Source organism: Desmodus rotundus, chromosome 1, assembly GCF_022682495.2.
Source record: "Desmodus rotundus isolate HL8 chromosome 1, HLdesRot8A.1, whole genome shotgun sequence".
NCBI lineage: Eukaryota > Metazoa > Chordata > Mammalia > Chiroptera > Phyllostomidae > Desmodus > Desmodus rotundus.
In genome coordinates, this window is record NC_071387.1 from 16,598,646 (window position 1) to 16,616,368 (window position 17,723).

At 48.2% G+C, this 17,723-nt stretch overlaps 1 protein-coding gene across 5 annotated transcripts in view; it reads left to right on the forward strand.

Moving 5' to 3' along the window:
• Positions 1-13,468: 13,468 nt before the first annotated feature.
• WHRN (whirlin) overlaps positions 13,469-17,723 on the forward strand; it is a 76,934-nt gene continuing 72,679 nt past the window's right edge. For all 5 annotated transcript variants that reach the window (XM_053921355.1, XM_053921357.1, XM_024562463.3 and 2 more), the window contains exon 1: positions 13,469-14,877. In XM_053921355.1, coding sequence (XP_053777330.1) covers positions 14,260-14,877 — 618 coding nt within the window. In that variant the 5' untranslated portion in view covers positions 13,469-14,259. The remainder of the gene's footprint in view (positions 14,878-17,723) is intronic.

Here is a 17,723-nt window from a genome sequence, read left to right on the forward strand (position 1 = left end):
TCCCATCCTGCCTCAGTCCGCAGCAGGAAGTGGGGGGCTGGTTCGGTGACCTCCAGGCCCCTCCCCAGTGGCCTGGTGGGGGATGGGAGGATGGAAGGCTCTACAGCAGAAGGGACCCCAGTGAAATGGAAACAGGAACAGAAAGATTCCCCAGGAGCCGGGTGAAAGTGTGTGGGTGAGGGAGCCGCTGGTCCTCAATCCTGCTGAGGCCTCAGAGGCCAGCAGGAGACACAGTCAGAGCTGCCCAACCACCATTAGCTCAGCTGGGCCTGAAGACACATCGGATCTCCATCCTGGTCGGTCAAAAGCTGGCAAAGAAACAAAGCAAACACCAACGCTGAGGGCTATAAAAGCCCAAGGTTTAGTGCAGCCACTTTGGAAAGCAATCCAGCAGTTCTTTGAAGGTTACACACGGAGTTACCCCTTTGCCCAGGAGTTCCGCTCCTAAGAGAGATGAAAACGTGTGTCCACATACAAACCTGCACGTGAGTGTTCAAAGCAGCATTATGCATAATAGTCAAAAGACAGAAGCAACCCAAATATAGATCAACTGGTCCATGGATAAATCAATTGTAGTTCATCCACACAATGGAATATTAGTTACCTATAACAAGGAATAAAGCACCAATATATGCTCTAACACGGAGGAACGTTGAAAACATAATGTTAAGGGAAAGAAGCCAGTCACAAAAGGCCAAATAGTGTATGATTCCATTTATGTGAAATGTGCAAAATAAGCAACTCTCTGGAGACTGAAAGGAGATTGGTGGCTGCCTAGGGCTCCAGGGGATGGTTGGATTGGAGGGTTGATGGTTAAAGTATACGGAGTTTCTTTTTTTGAGGTGATTGAATATATTCTAAAACCGATTGTGGTGATGATTTCACAGTTCTGTGAATATATTTAAAACAATTGAATTGTTAACTTTAAGTGAATTGCATGGTAGATGAACAATAAATACTTCAATAAAGATGTACAAAACTGAAAAAGAATAAAGCCTCTAAGATTGGCTTTTCCCAACCCATGCTTTCAGCTCGTCCTGCAGGCAAGGATGTGAAGATAGCTCCCATTTATTAGGCACATCCTCTGTTCCAACCCCGGGTGTTAACCATGGCGAGGAGCTGGAGGACAAGAGACACGTGGTCCAGGCACTCCTTTCAGCCCAGCCAACAGCTGGTGAACCAACAGACATATGAGTGAAACCATCCTAGATGATCCAGCTGCCAGCCAACCCTCCCACTGGCCGTTCCTACACGAAAGAACCCCGAAGAGATCAGCCAGGCTGGTCCAGACCAGAAGACCTGCCCACCTGACCCACAGAAGTGTGCACTAAGTGAATGCTTGTTGCTGAAGGCACTGAGTTTTGGGGTGGTTTGTTATGCAGCAGAAACTGACACACTTCTGGTAAAAATGTGTCCTGGTTCCTCTCAGGAATATTTTAAGCTATGGAAATGCTGGGTCGTAGACCCGGCTTGTCTTTAAGTCTACTAGATATTGCCAAGTAGTTTTCTGCAGTGGTTCTGCCAATTTACACTCCCTCTGGCCTGGTAGGCAGGTTCCTCCTGCACTCGGGAATGTCAGAGGTTTTCATTTGGGCCTATCTGGTAGGTGCGAAATGGTATCTTGTTGATTCAGTCTGCAATTTCCTGATCGCAAGTCAGGTAGAACATAGTTTCTGAAGTTGGTTGGTTGAGTGGGTTTTCTGCAAAGGAACAACGACCCGTGGTCAGGTTTGCATTTCTCCACCTTCTCAGTGAGGCTGGCTCCCACTCATTCTTTAAGATGAATGAAGCCATTAGGCTTTCACTCCTCAGTGCCCTCTCCAACTCTTGTCACCTGCCTTCTCCTTTAAGAATCAGCTCAGGCACTAAGTCCTCCAGCTAACCTTTCCTGACCTCCAACCCCTGTGTTCCGCGTAATTGTCTCACTTCCCCTTCTGCATCAGGGGCCAGGGGAACTGGGAGCCAGTGCCTGAGCCTCTCCTCCCCATTCTGGGACCCAGCCAATGAGCTCAGTGCTGGGCCCTGGGTGACGCCTTTCTTGATCCTCCTTCCTGAGCAGCTTTCTGAGAGGAGGAGCTAAAAGAGCAAATAGGAATCTGCTTCACTTAGTCTGGCCCCACTGATCTTCACATTTGTTTGCCATCTTTAGGGTTTATAGAGTGCTTCCGTGTTCATTATCTCATTTTGGTTTAACAATAATAAAAGATATTAATAACTAAATTAATCAACAGTATATTTATATGGCATTTATTGAGGAATAACCCTGTGAGGGGCACTGCACTTAGCACATTTCTTGCATTATCTTACTGAATCCTCAGAGCAGCCCCACAGGAAGGTTAGTTCATTTAATAGATGTGGAAAGTGATGCTTTGGAGGTGGCTGAGATGGGATTGAATCCAAGGTCAGTCTAACTCTAAGGCCTGTGTTTTGTTCTTTTTTTTAAAGTATTTATTTATGTATTTATGTATTTATTTTTAGAGAGAGGGGGAGGGAGGGAGAAAGAAAGAAAGGTAAAGAAACATCGATTGTGCCTCTTGAATGTGCCCTGATCAGGGACTGAACCCACAACCCAGGCATGTGCCCTGACTGAGAATCAAATCAGTGACCTTTTGCTTTGAGGGACGATGCCCACCCAACTGAGCCACACCAGTGAGAGCCTCTGTTTTGTTCTTAGTCATGGGCCATACAGCATCTATGACTATGAAACTGAATCCCAGACAAAGGGAAGTCATACCTGGAAATCTTCCCCGGGCCTCACACCGCTCATCCTGCTCAGCCCCGCCCCACTCGTTTAACCTGAGGTTGGTGGGAATTTCCATCCTCAGTTCCCTCACATGGTGAAAAGTGATGCGAGTGAGCCGCTTGCTCTCAGGTCACTTGGGGCTCAGGACCAGAATCCTGAATCTGAATCTTTAGTGGTAGGAGCAATTTGGCCCCTCCACCGTGGCTGCTCGGGTGAGGGTCCATGGACCACAGCACTGGAGTCCCTTGGGAGCCATCTCGGGTCTACAGCTGAGCTCTGCGTTTTAACAGGTGCCCAGGAGATTCCTGTGTGCAGGTGTGAGAGAGAACTGCTGCGTATACTAGGATGCTTGAATTGGAGTCCTGCCTCCACCTGTCTTAGCTGAGGACCCTGAGGGAGACATCATACCTCTTTTCACTTTTTTCCCATCTCTAAAACGGGATGAGTCAAATAATATAACACTTAAAACACAGCAACTTTACATAATTATAATTACCCATGTATATTAGTTTCCTACAGCTGCCATAACAGAGTAGCTTAAAGCGACACAATTTTATTTTCTCAGTCTTGGAGGCCAAAGTTCAATATCAAGGTATTGGCCGTGCTGGTTCTTTCTGGACACCCGGGGAGATAATCCATCACAGGTCTCTCTCCCAGCTTCTGGTGGCTGCTGGCAGCTTAACTCCAATCTCTGCCGCTGTCTTCACATGTCTCTCTGTGTCAAATCTCCCTCTTCTGTCTTCTATAAGGACAAGAGTCATTGGCTTTAAGGGCCACCCTAAATCCAGGTTGACCACAGCTCAGGATCCTCAACTTAATTACATCTGCAAAGACCCTTATCCCAGGTAAGGTCACATTCTGAAGTTCTGGGTAGACATGATATTTTTTGGTGGGGGGAACACTATTCAACCCACTACAGCGTGTTTTGTGTAGGTTGGTTGCAAAATAGTCCCAACTGTTCCTTTCCCTGTATCCATGCACCTTGCAATGTGACTTTGCAGTTCTTCCCATCAAGAGGTAGAGTCTAGGCCCCTCTCTCTTCCCATTGAATCTGACTTGCTTTCCCAACAGAATGTGGGAGAATGGAGTTTCAGTTCTGAGTTTAGGCACCAAGAGTTCTTCTGCTCCCTCTTTTGGATTGCTGCCTCCACATTAAGGGGCAGGCCAAGTTAACCTACAAGAGGATGAGCAACCACACGGAGCAGAGAGGAGGCACTCCAGCTTAGGCCAGCATAGCCAGCCATCCTCCAGCCGATCTGCCTGCGGACCAGAGACACATGTGTGAGCCTGGCCAAGATCAGCCAAACAGGCTCAGATAAGCAGAACCACTCAGCTGCCCAGGAATCAATGTTTCTTACTGTATGCCACAGAAATTTCATGGTTTGTTATGCAGCATCATTGTGGCCATTGATAACTGTTACATATTATCCTATTAATAAAAGTAAAATAGTATAACAGCATGTTTTAATCTAGTGGTTGTAATCTCAATAGAGTATTCAAATCTACCTAGAATGGAAGTTCCATAAGCACAGAACCTTTTTCTGTCTTGTTTTTTACTGCATCCTCAGTTCTTAGAGTAACATGTGGCATTTAGCGTGTATTTAACTTAATAAATGTCTGTTGTATGGATGGATTAAATCTTGGCTCTGCCTCTTATAGGCTTCATCTCCCAGCCTCAGTTTTCTTACCTACTAAATGGGATGATACAGAGACCTGGAAGAGATGACATGAGTGTTAAATGAAGAAGGGAACATAATGTACTTGATACACAGTAAGCTCGCAGTACACAGAAGCAAGTATTATTCAGAATGGGGCCACGGGCCACAGACTTTACAAAGCTAAAACTAAAACTAAAACACACATATGCACAAACTATTTTGCACAGTCCCAGGGACTTCATCAATGTGCTGAAGCCAGAGCCTCAAGTTAAGAGCCTGTACTTTAGAGATATTTATAAATGCCACCTATTTTTTATTATTAGGACAACAATCAACAGCACCTAATAAATGCTCGATCAGAAGGGGCTGCTGAATAAATTAATATGAAAATGGATCATTTATCCCTGAAATTCTTTGGCCAATGACCATCTTGGCCATGGTCAAGCCTTTCTGGCTCATCACCTGTGAGGACAGAGAAATGACCCTGGCTTTTTCTGACGAGCGGTAACAGTGGCACAGAGCCTTCTCCATGTGGCCAGCAGAGGCCGCCACTGTCTCGTTGGGCCTCTCTGTTCAACCTCCTCACAGTTCAGTAAAAACCTGCTCCTTTCCTCCAGCTCCACCATCAGATCCATGTGATTCTGTGATGTAACTGCAATACCCTTCTTGCTACAGTGCCTTTTAATTAGGCATCCAACGGCCCTGGAGATCATACTGCTCCCTTGTAATGGTGTGTTCCAGAAAATTACTGCCATCTGATTATATTAAAGAAGGGCCATTCAACTGATTGGTTAGGCATACTTCAGCGATGCTGCCATGGCATCACGACCACTGTCACCATTATTGGTACTTACAGAGTGAGGAGTGAACGCGTGTTCTTCTGGAAGGTTATTGATGGGATAGGCTAGTTCTCATGGAACGGCCAGAACAGGAGGAGCTGAGAAATCATGCCTAGAATTGCGACACAGGACAGTCACCAATTGAGGTGAAGGAAGAGTAGCTCACAGTAGTTGAGACTGTACTACTACAGGCTGAATTGTGTCCCCCTGAAATTCATATGTTGAATTCTTAATCCTAGTACCTCAGAATGCAACCCCATTTAGAGATAAGGTCTTGAAAGTGGCAATTAACCTAAGAGCTTTAGGGTGCACCCTCATCTAATATGACTTGTATCCTCATAAGAAAAGTTAATTTGTATACAGACATGGATACAAAGACAGGAAAAAAAACCCATGTGAAGACACAGAGAGAAGACGGCCATCTCCAAGCAAAGCAGAGAGGCCTCAGAAGAAATCAGTCCTGCTGAAGGAATCCTTGACCTCAGACTTCCAGCCTTCAGAACTGCGAGAACTTTAATGTCTGTTGTTTAAGCCCCCCAGTCAGTGGTGCTCCGTTACAGCAGCCTGGACAAACTAAGACGCACACTGCACGCCAGATGAGTGCTCGGCACAGAAGATTGTGCTTGATCCTTGCTGTAGTCACTCGCTCAAGGTCTTACTGGCTGGCAAGTGGCAGGACCAGTATTTGAATCCAGGTCCCTCTGACTCTGATGCCTGCCACACATCGCCAAGCTGCCTCGAACTGAGATGAGGGAAAAAGGCAGCCATTGGCCAGCATGAATTTTGAAAATCCCTTCTACTGTAAATAGTCTAGAGTTTGGTACACGGTGGAGGCTCAGACATATTTTTAGCAAGTTCCGGTGTCTATCATACTGTTGAAAGAGTGCCACACTCGCTGAGGACTCTTTAGGGAGTACGAGTGTAAATCTCTGAGAGCTGTGAGAGAGGACGCCTGATGCTCCTCCAGGAAGAATCGGAATCTGCACTGGCACCTGGATGGCTCTGCTGCTTTGAGAATACTGTCTGAACTGCTTAGCCGTGTCTCTCTGTGCCGGGGCTTGCTGCCGCCCACCTCCTCTCCAGCTGAGTCTCTGGCCACGTACCTGCTGGATCCAACAGTGCAGGAACAGCAAGGATGCTGTTCCCTGAACAGTTTGCTCTCCTTCTTGCCTCCATGTCTTTGTTCGTGCTGTTCCTTCTGCCTAGACTGCCCTCCCCGCCTTGTCCACCTGGTGATCCCCTCCTCATCCTCCAAGTGTCGCCCTTCAAATGTCCCCTTTCAGGAAGCTTTTGTGACATCACCTGAGAGAATCAGGGGCTTCCTCCTACGGGCACTTGTTATACTTTCTCCCTCCTCTGTGTGACAGACGCACCCTAAGGTGACCCCCACAATGAGTCACGGCCTTGTTTGATCACCTCCCCTTCAGTTTGGGCAGAACCAGGGACTTGCTTCTAACCAATAGTGTGTGGCAAAGGTGACCCTTAATTAGGTTCCCTTACATGGTGAGGATGATGGGATGGCACTTTTTCAGAAGACTCCATGCTAGCAGACTGCAGAGAGACACTCCCTTGCTGGCTTTGAATCAGAAGCCAGCTGTCACGTGTGGGCCACATCCCATAAAACTGTGAGCAGCCTCCAGGATCAGAGATAGGCCCCCAGCCAACAGCCAGCAAAAAGGCAGGGCCTTCAGTCACTGTGTGGCAAAAGATGAACTCTGCCACCAACTAAATGAGCTTGGAAATAGATCCTTCCCTAGTCAAGCCTTCAAATGAAAACACAGCCCTGCGGACACCTTGATTGCAGCCTTGTGAGACACTGAGCAGAGGAACCAGCTAAATCAGACTAGAAACTGAGGAAATAAATATATGTTAAGCCAGCAGGTTTGTAGTAATTTGTTACACAGCACTGGATAACTAATACACTCTGTTACAACACATAGCCAGTATTATTCTTCATGTGATATTCCAACTAGAAAGGATCCATGAGAATAAAGAATAGAGTTCAGCTCTGCTAGCCCCCTGCACAGTGCCTGGCACATAGTAGGCACTTGATACATGTTTGTTGAATGAATAAATGAATATTATTTTTAAGGTTCCATCTGACTTTAAAAAAAAACCACTCTAATTCTAGGATGTTGAAACTCCATTACGGTTACCTTCATGGAAGGTCAATGAGGATATCAAATTTCCAAGGAATAAAAAAGAATGCAGAGAGCAAGCATTCTTCTGTAACAGTTATAGATCCTTTGACGCAATTTGCCAAGCAGTTGGGCACACTGGGCTCTGTAAATGTAATGACAATGTCTTCTGATTGTCTTTGAAAATGGTCAAAGTCAAAGGCACAATCCCCAAACCTGCTGAAAGGCAGCTAGGACTATTAGCTGCTATTTGAAACCCGGAGGCAAAGAGACATTAAGAGCCTCAAACCAGTCAGAGGGAGAGTCATCAGTCAACCATGGAGCCAGGGACAGAATTCTAAATCTAAATTTGCCCAGAACCCCCAGAAAATACTTCGCACTTCCCTCCTCATCTTCCTTCCCCCTCCTTCCTCTTCATCTTCCCCTCCCCTCCCTCCTCCTCCATCTTAGAAACAAACAGGTAATTCTCAGAGCCAAAAAGCCTGCAGATCACAGCCTCCAAGGGCCTCATTGTACAGGTGAGAAGACTGAGTCTCCAGAGAAAGGATTTGGCCAGCAGGTACAGACGGTCCTGAGAAGAGCACTGTTTTTCAGAATCCCCTGAAAACTAAAGTTAAAAATAAAAACAAAACAAAAACTTCCTGGAGGATCAGTGAGGAAATGAGGCAATCAACCACAAATTCAAGCACCTCACTATTCAAACAAAAAGTATTACAGGGTCTTTCCAGATCAGCAAAGCCAAGGAGTTATTTTCTCAAAGCAATTCTTATAGCAGCCCAGAGCAGCCCTGGTCCCAGGCACCGTGCCAGGTGGTTTGCACACATTACCTTCATTAGCCTCCCAACCATTTTTTTATAACCCTTTTTATAGCTTTTTTTTTTTTATGAATGGAGAAACTGAGGCTCAGAGAGGAGACATGATTCCTCCAAGGTTACATAACCAGGAATTACTTAGCCTAGTCTGTCTGTGTTACTGATCCGGCTGCTGAGACGCCCGAAGGACTGGGGAGTGAGGCTCAGAGGAGGGGATGCGGGCTGGGGAGCCTTGCGTGGAACCCTCACGTCAGAGCTCAGGATGCTCCCATCCTGCCGCCCTTTAGCATATTTGATCCACACAACACAGAAGCCCCTGACTATCGGTTGCAGGAGGGCAGGGAGCATCTTGGTCTGTTCCTGCTGACTCAGAACATCACCTGGCAGAACGAAGGAGGAGCTTAGTAAAGTTCGAATGATGATCGAAGGAGTGAACACAGGCATGGATGAGGCCCCGGTGAACCGTGCTGATATGTGTGCAAGGTTATTTTTGCTGGGGGGCTTCTCTAATCTGAACCAACCTGATGTGTGTATGGAGTGAATGTGCCAGCATAACCAATGTATAATCCCCTGATTAAAGAAGCTCTTCCAAACTTCCTAGCAATCGGATTACAACACAGCAGGCCTGATAAGGTCACTTCCACTGCTCTGCCTTTTTCCAGCCGCCAAATTGGCTCCCTGATATTTATTATGGCAATCGTTATAGTTTGCTATTTCCCCCCAAAGCTGTGTGAGAGAAGTCAGCTTCTATTCCATCTGTCTTCATACAAGATGCAGCAAGAGTGTGTAGTGGGTTAGGAATGTGGGTGGTTAACAGCACAGACTTTGGGGAAACTGCCTCATAGCTCAGACACTGTTTCCTCATCTGTAAAGTGGGGGTAATCATGATATCGGCTTCACAGGATGGTTGGGCGGATTAAAAGAATAGATGCCTGTAAAGTGCTTAGCTCTCTGCAAGCACTCAGTAAATTTCCCTTTACGCTACTCATGAGAGAGAGTGGAACAGGCACCACTGGCTCCCTGTGGGACTTGGACAGGACAGGGACCTTCTCCGGCCCTTGGTTGTCCTATGTATTACACAGAGGGAGAGAGAAGGAACTAAGGATTCGTTCAACAAATAATTACTGAACACACCCTATGTGGTGATCCTGGGGCTGAGCACCAGACACGGAGATAAAGGGGTTCTGGCCCTGTCCTTGAGGACCTCCTGTGTGGGAAGAGCTTTAGCTTTAACCACGATGCCAAGCATCATGGAGTGCCTCGGTACATGCCAGGCCGAGTGATAAGCACTTTGCATACATGAGATCAATCAATATTCGTAATAATGCTGTTGACAATGCCACTGTGCCCATTTTATAGGTAAGGGCACTCTGGCACAAAAGCCCTCCATGATTTACCCAAGGTCGCACAGGTAGCGAATATCAAAGATGGAATTTGAACCTGGAGAGCGACTCTGAGCTCTAACGCCCTTCTGGCACAAACATCCTGTGATTCTCCATGACTAGAGACAGACTGGTGATTACACCGAACCCGAGATAAACACCTGTATCTCCCCTCCTCCTGATGCTTTTGTGCTTTCTCTTTTCTCACATCTCTCTTATCTCCCCGCACTTCCATCAATATTCCCTGCATTATCTACCAAGCATACAGGCGAACATTTCCATTTTCTCTGCTGATACCATCCCCACTGACACTGCAGGGAAGAGACAAGCTGTGGTCCTGGAGAGAGAACTCCAGTTGCTCATCCCCTTCTCTAGGGGCCTCGGAGCTGAGAGACACCTACATCAGAGGGCTTTGAGCCTCCTCCTCCTCTATTAAACCCCTGCTCATTCTCCCTGACACAAAAATGTCAGATTCCCAACCAGGAATCGTTAGTAGGTGGCTACTTTTTAATCTTAGACATTCCCGGCCCAACTTTTGAGAAAATGTGGTCTTCGTACCATTTCCTCTGGACCTTTCAGCATCAGTGAACCAAACATTTGGGAGGCTGCACAGCACAAATCCTAGGGTTCAAATCCTAATTCATTGATGAACTATCTCTGTGACCCTGGGGATCGTTATGTCCTCATGTCTCAGTTTCCTGGCTAGTTTTCCAAGATGGTGATGATGATGATGATGATGGTGATGATGATGGAGGTGGTGGTGGTATTTCTCTTCACAGAATAGTTGGGAGGATCGGGTGAGTTAAAATACAAGTGTTTATAAACAATGTCTGGCACTGAATAAACATATACTTTTTTACATGTCCATGGGAACTACATCTCCAATTAAACTAATCTCTACTGCCTTCTAAGGTTATAGTCCAGACGGTAAGAGGGAAGAGGAGACGCTCCAAATGACTATGGAATAGAAGAAGCCTTTTATAAAAAGCTTTTTTTAAAGCCTTTTATTGCCATAAAAAATAAAAGAATCAACTTTACAACACAGGACATGGTGCTTGGCTGCCTCTGGGAGACAGGAGGTTTAGAAAATCCATTTGACAGCTGAGGAGGGAGGCCTTTTGGGGAGGGTCATTCAACTAGATCGGGGAGGTTCTGAGAGTGGATTAGTGGCTTTCCTCCTGCTATCCAGACTGCAGCCGGGTGTGGTGTCTCTTGATGAAAACAAACACATCATAAACCAACAACAACCAAACATCCAGTTCAACACAGAGCACTTCTGAGTTGAGTACAATTCACTCTTCTTTCTGCCTTTTCAACTGTTCCCGGGTGTTCAGGATTTTCCAGGAACATCCATTGGAGAAGGGCTTGACTTGCTGGAGCTGAGGAACGATAAGGAACTATGAAAAGTGGCTTTGCTGAAGACAGGGAAGGGAAGCCTGCAGCGTACAGGAGAGAATTATATTTTCCTTCTGAAGAGAGCAGTACGCAACCAAGGCCAGGTCTGCTCTTGCACTCTGGGCCCGAAGGAAGCAGGGCAGCCCTCGGGAGCCCAGACGTCTTGGCTTTCCAAGACCTTATTTCTGAACAACAAGCACATCTTCAGACATGAAATAGGATTCCTGAGGTTCGAGCACAGTTACACGCTGCCTCTCATCAAGGGGACACACTGCACACTCATTCGAAGATGGTCATGCAAGATGGATGGAAGAAACCCCAACGAGTTCTTTCACCGTGCTCTTGAACGTGTCTACCCTCCCAAATCGGCCTCTATGAAATTAAACAATAATAGAAAGGCATCCTAGATGGTCTCTGATGTTTGCCAAGGAAAGCATTTTTTTCTCCTAAGACTTGTGTGCAAGGTAGTTTCTCCTACCTAAAGCAAAGTACCTTCTTGCAAGCATTTTTTTTTGCATAGAAATAAAAATGTTGGGAATGGGGATGCTAGCTCCTGGGATGCATTTATCAAGCCAATCACAGTAATTATAATCAGAACACAAACTAAGTGAAAGCTAAGCATGAAATACATTTGCAGTAAACCTGAACTGCATACAATTAAGCCCTGCTGGGTGGTATTTTGAAGTATGCCATTAATATATTTTGGGGGTGTGCAGATTGATTTTTTTTCTTAAATATCTTTTACTGGTTGCATCAAAGGCTTCAACAGCAGTTAAGAAAGGAGGAAGAAGGCTACACATCATTAACTGCTAAATTTGGGGCTCAAATACAGATGTCCAAAGGTAGCTTAATTGGCTAACGCACCTTGTCAAATATGTTCACTGGACATTAATTTGACTAGGTCTGGCTTAGGGAAGTGAAGAAGAGAATTGAGGATTTAGGGGGAATAATATGCCGTCAATTCTTAGTCTCAGGTTTGGGAAAGCGCTATCACTGTTTAAAGTCCTTCTCCGTCCCCCACTGTGTTAAAAGAAAGTCCTTTCCCCTGAGGGGCTTCCCCATTTAGATGTCACCTCTTTGACTGTAAAGTCCTTACCATTTTCTCCTCCCCTAAGCCTGGGCTCTTTCGGACATTATAACACTTATCATACTGGCTTTTAATTTTATTTATTTATGTACGTGGTTGTTCTCCCCTGCTAGACTGTGACCTCCTTGGGGTCAGAGATTACGTCTTTTTAATCAGGGTCTCCAGCATGGAGCACATGACCCAGCAGAGCAGCCCCTCCGTGCTTGGAAAATGTTGAATGAAGAGCAATCAAATGAGTGAACAAATGAGTGGAAGAATGAGGGCTGCATCCTTCTGGGTCTCGCTCTGACCAACGTCTCCCAGTGACACCCCATCTCTCCCTTCCCCAGGCAGACGTCAGATGGTTCTGCAATGACAATCCCAGAATATTTTAAGGGACACTATAGCTTTCTATAGGAGAACGGCTTAAGCAAGGCACTTTGGGTTGGAGATTGGGGGGGGGGGGATGGCACTACTGCTCCCCCCCACCCCTACTGCTAGAAAGTCACCCTTGAGTAAAACCACCGGCTTTCACTGAGATTGTATTTAGGGGAGAGAGATGGGAGGTGAGACACTATATGCCACACCTTGGAGTATCTTGCCATGTTGTGTTGGGATGGGAAGGTGTAGAATATTTATCTCCAACCCATTTCATACATTTTTAAAAAAAATATATTGGAGATAATTGTAGATTTACATGTAGTTGTAAGAAATAATACATAGACATTTCATTACCCTTCACCCAGTTTCCCCCAGTGTTAATAAGATCACAACCAACCCGAACAATGACTTTGATACAATCCTCCCACCTTATTCAGATTTCATCAGTTTTATATGCATGCATTTCCGTGTATGTGCGCGCGCGTCAGCGTTGTGCACATTTGACGTTTCTGAAAACGGTTTTCTTGCCTACCGGAGACTGGAAAGGGGTCCAGTCTGATGTATCCTTGCAGAGGAGTTGGCTCCTACAGGCACCAGTATATACTTGTATATATCTTTTGAACACAGCAGGTGTCCAACAACTGTCCATATAAACACTTGAACTTGTATGTCAACGCGTGCAAAAGGAGAGCGCAACGTTTTAAGGTAGAAAACTGAGCCTGAAACATTCGATATTTTAGAGGCAAAAAGTTGGCTATTTTCCGCCACAATTGTTAATTTAGCTAGCTGGCTAATTGCTTCAAAGAGATCCTGATGCACATGCTTCCATCGCGGAAGAGCCATTTTTGAGGTTCACTCTCGGCTGGAAAAGTGAAGAGGGCTCACAGTACCCCCGGAGCTCCTCCCAACCCTACTCCCTTTTCACCCCTTTTTCCCTGGGGCTGGACTGTTTCACCCCGTCTCCAAGCAACCGCCCAGCGCGAGGTGGGACGTCATTTCCTGAAAAGCCCGCGGGGAAGGGGGGAAAGAGGGAGGGGGAAGGGGGCGGGGCCAAAGCTAGGCTTGCGAAGGCGGCGGCGTCGGAACTCGCTGGAAGATCGGCCCCCAGGAGGCTCAACAGTTCGCAAAGTGTGGGCTCGCGGCCCCAAGGCTACGTCTGTGCCCCGAAGGTGCAGGGGCGCTGGGGTCCCCGGACTGCTGCATCCCGGGACTGCCCTGGACATGCCCCGCACCCCCTACTGGACGCCCGCGATGCTCCACCGGCTGCGGTTTGGGGGGCTCTGCTTCTAGAGCGCCCCCATCCCAACTTATGATTTTGGGGTCCCCCAGCCCTAGAGAAACGGGCGGCCTGGCTGGGGGAGCCCCGGGCGTGGTGTGACGGGGCGGTCAGCTGTGCTGAGCCCCCCACTCCAGCCACCCGTCGTCTCTATGCCCTGCAGAATGTAACTGCTCTCTCCGCGACCTCCCGGCTCCAGCCGCAGTCTCCGCGACCTCCCGGCTCCAGCCGCCAACTCCTTGTCATCCAGGATCCCGTCGCCGTCTCCGCCTCGCCCGGACTCAAGCCGCCGTCTCTGCGCCCCGCGGAATCCAGTTTCACGACCCCCTCCGTCTTCCCGCACCCGAGAGTCTAGCAGCGATCTCTGCGATACCCCCAGGATTCAGTCGCTGTTTCCGCACCCCCAAACCCGAACTCCAGACGCCGTCTTCGTGCCCCCCTCCCCGCCCCCAAACCTAGACTCCAGCCACGATCTCCGCGCTCCGCAGATCCAGCTGTCGCGCCAGTGCCCTCTGGTGCGGCAGCTGCCCCACCGCGCGCCCCGAGTCCTCCTGAGCCTCGGCGGGGAGATGAACGCGCAGCTGGACGGCCTGTCGGTGAGCTCGTCCTCCACCGGCTCTCTGGGTTCGGCGGCCGGGGCGGGCGGCGGAGGGAACACGGGGCTGCGACTACTGTCTGCAAACGTGCGCCAGCTGCACCAGGCGCTGACCGCGCTGCTGAGCGAGCCGGAGCGGGAGCAGTTCACTCACTGCCTGAACGCGTACCACGCGCGCCGCAACGTCTTCGACTTGGTGAGCACCCTGCGCGTGCTGCTGGACAGCCCGGTCAAGCGGCGCCTGCTGCCCATGCTGCGTCTGGTCATCCCGCGCTCGGACCAGCTGCTCTTCGACCAGTACACCGCTGAGGGCCTCTACCTGCCCGCCACCGCCCCCTACAGGCAGCCCTCCTGGGGCGGCCCCGACAGCGCGGGGCCCGGGGAGGTGCGCCTGGTGAGCCTGAGGCGGGCCAAGGCACACGAGGGCTTGGGCTTCAGCATCCGCGGGGGCTCGGAGCATGGCGTGGGCATCTATGTATCGCTGGTGGAGCCAGGCTCTCTGGCTGAGAAGGAAGGGCTGCGAATCGGGGACCAGATTCTGCGTGTCAACGACAAATCCCTGTCCCGGGTGACCCACGCCGAGGCCGTCAAGGTAGGGTCTGGTTTGGGGGATGAGTTCAGGGCGGAGTGGCGCAACAACTCGTGGTGGCAGTAGCTCCATGCTGTGTTTCCGTAGGCAAATCACTTGACCTTTCCGGGCTCCATTTTTCTTAAAAATGTTTCTTTAAAAGAGGAACATCTAGTCTATTGAGCAAATAGATGTGACACCCTCAATGGGATATGGTGATGGACCCTGCTTTCCTTGGGCATAAAGGCTGGTGTGTGGGAGACAGACCTTATCAAATACTCAGCAAATGTGTGATCACAAAGTGTGAAAAAGGTTGTGGATTCTTATGAGCATTAAAAGAGATAAGGTCCCCGCTGGCATATGGTTAGGAATCAGCAGGTGCCTTGTGCTTCTGCTGTTATTCTCATTCTCTAGGCTTTTGTCCCTGAAAGAAAGTTTTGTTCGCTGCTCCTAGTGGCCCGAGGAGGCCATGCTGGTGATCTGCAGAGCTCTGGCCCAACCCTGCTGCTTATGGAGCGGGCTGCATATCCCACGGTGGGTAATTTGTCCTCTCTGAACCTCTCGTTCTCCACTTGGGAAATGGGGCACCAGGACCTGATGAGATTCCCTAACCTTGTTGGAAATGAGGCCCCTGCCTGAATGTCAAAAGCAAACGCCCCCCCCCTCACCTGAGAGTAGCTGTACTTTTTCTGTCAGTTGAGAAAGATAACCTCTAGGGATTTAATCATCCTGTTTAAAGGAATGCCTGTGTTGGCTAATCTCATGCCAAGGGCTTTTGAAAACCAGTTGGAGGATGAGATGAGTAGTGTCGGTCTGTGTGTGGATTCAAGGATTCCTTGCAGTCATTTACCCACATACACACACACACCCCCTTTGTGTGCAAGAAGTGAAGAGTTTGTGGGAAAAGGAACAATGAGATTCTGCTTCTTCGGGGAAAATGCTTCCTAGGGGTTTGGGCTGGCCTATGACCCAGCTTCTCACTGCCCTGCCCCTTGACCCTGCCTCTGGTCCTCCTCAGTGCAGGTGTTTTGAACTCCAACCCAGGGCCTGCTGGCTGCTGGGAAACAGTTAAGCATCCGAAGTCCAGGGCTGCTTCCTGTGTGCTCTGCAGTGACTTGTGGCCAGGTTCATCTTGAGTCTACTTCCTGACTATTCACCTGGGACATGACCGTCTCATCTCTGACCTTGGCTTCCCTTATTTTCTCCCCAACCCATCTGCCCTGACAGGAGGCTCCTGAGGATTTTGGGAACTTATTTATTTGTTGCTTCTGGCAGAAGGCTGATGGGTTTATATTGTTGGGGGTGTGGGTGCAGTGGACAAAGCTCTTTGTGGATTTCTATGCACCTATTCCCCTCTCGGCCTCCTCCCCCCACGTTTATCTTTTTCCTTTAGCTGACATTCCATATATGTGTAAAGAAGTAATCCATTAGCCTTTTGCCCTAAGAGGTCTGGAATTCCCAGGTGATAAATTTATACTTGAAAAATACTTGGCCCACACGGTCACTTATAAACGTGGATTCAATTGTAGTGGCAATTAAAAAAGACCTGGGTAACTTAATTATCACAAGGTGATAGACTTTGAGAAGGCCTCAGGTAACCTGGACATTAAAAACACAGACTCTCCCTTTAATTCACACCCCGGCTCAGCCATGCCTGTAAGCCTGGGGCTGCTTGGCTAAGAGTTTCCGTTCCAGCCCCTTGCATTTCGTTGGTTACCTAGGCTCTGCACCTTCTGCGTTAACCTCCCTGAACTACACCGAGGTGCTGTTGCCCTGACTCACAGCAGCACCAGGCCTTACTTTGTTCATTTACTCTTGTTGCTTCCAGAGTAAAACCTAATCTCTCCATGGCATCGTTTTTAAGCCCCAGAACCAACCCTTGCTGGATATGGAGGGAGAGGTTGACACGAGCAGAAGTGACTTTGGGCGGGGGCCTGTGTGAGCTGAGCAGTCCCTTTGTCCCTGCCACTTTTCCTACGGAGGTGCCTGCTAAGGCAGACTGAGCTGTCTCAGGGGTACCCCTCTTCCTGCCAGTGCAGACACATAACCTGCCTGGAATGGACCCATTTGGACCCTCCGGAAGCAACAGGCAAAATGAGTACTGCTCTGTGTCACCTTAACTCCAGGGAGAGAGGGGGACAGACTTTCCGTGGGTGGAATTTAAAACGAAGGAGGCGGGACCTGTCTCTGTGGCCTCCTGGAGAGCCTCCGCCTTGGCGTTACAGGTTGGGTGGGCAGTTTCAGGGACTGGTGGGTTTTTTTTTTAATATTTTATTTATTTATTTTAGAGAGAGGGGAAGGTCAGGGACTGTTTAGAAGAACACCTGGAGCTGTTGACACATTTCCACAAAATTAAGGGTATTCAGTCCCCTAATGGAAAGCCAAAAGAAGCCTGGCTTCTCTGCTAGGTGCAGACTACCCCTCACCAGGATTTGTACTCCCAGCCCCACTTTAAGCTATAGTGCTGGAGGCCCCGTGTCAGGGGTTTCACGGTGAAGGTACATTGCTAATAATGAACTTCAGGTGTCACTCAGATGTCACCGGTGTTTCTGCTTGTATCTTTTTTATGCTCCAGGACACTGCACTGCATATAGGAGATGTGTTTTCTTCTTCTTCAATTTCATTCTATTTGTTTATAGCCGTCCTTCTGTATCTATGGGGGACTGGGTCTAGGACCTCCTGGCAGATACCAGAATCTGAGGATGCCCAAGTCCCTTGCTTGATCTTAAAGAAAAATTTTTTAAAATTTAAGTATCATTGGTATACAATATTATATTAGGTAGATTAGTTTCATGTATACAATATAGTGTTTCGGTATTTTTATAACCTTACAGTGTGATCACCCCACTAATTCTAGCAATCGCCTAGCA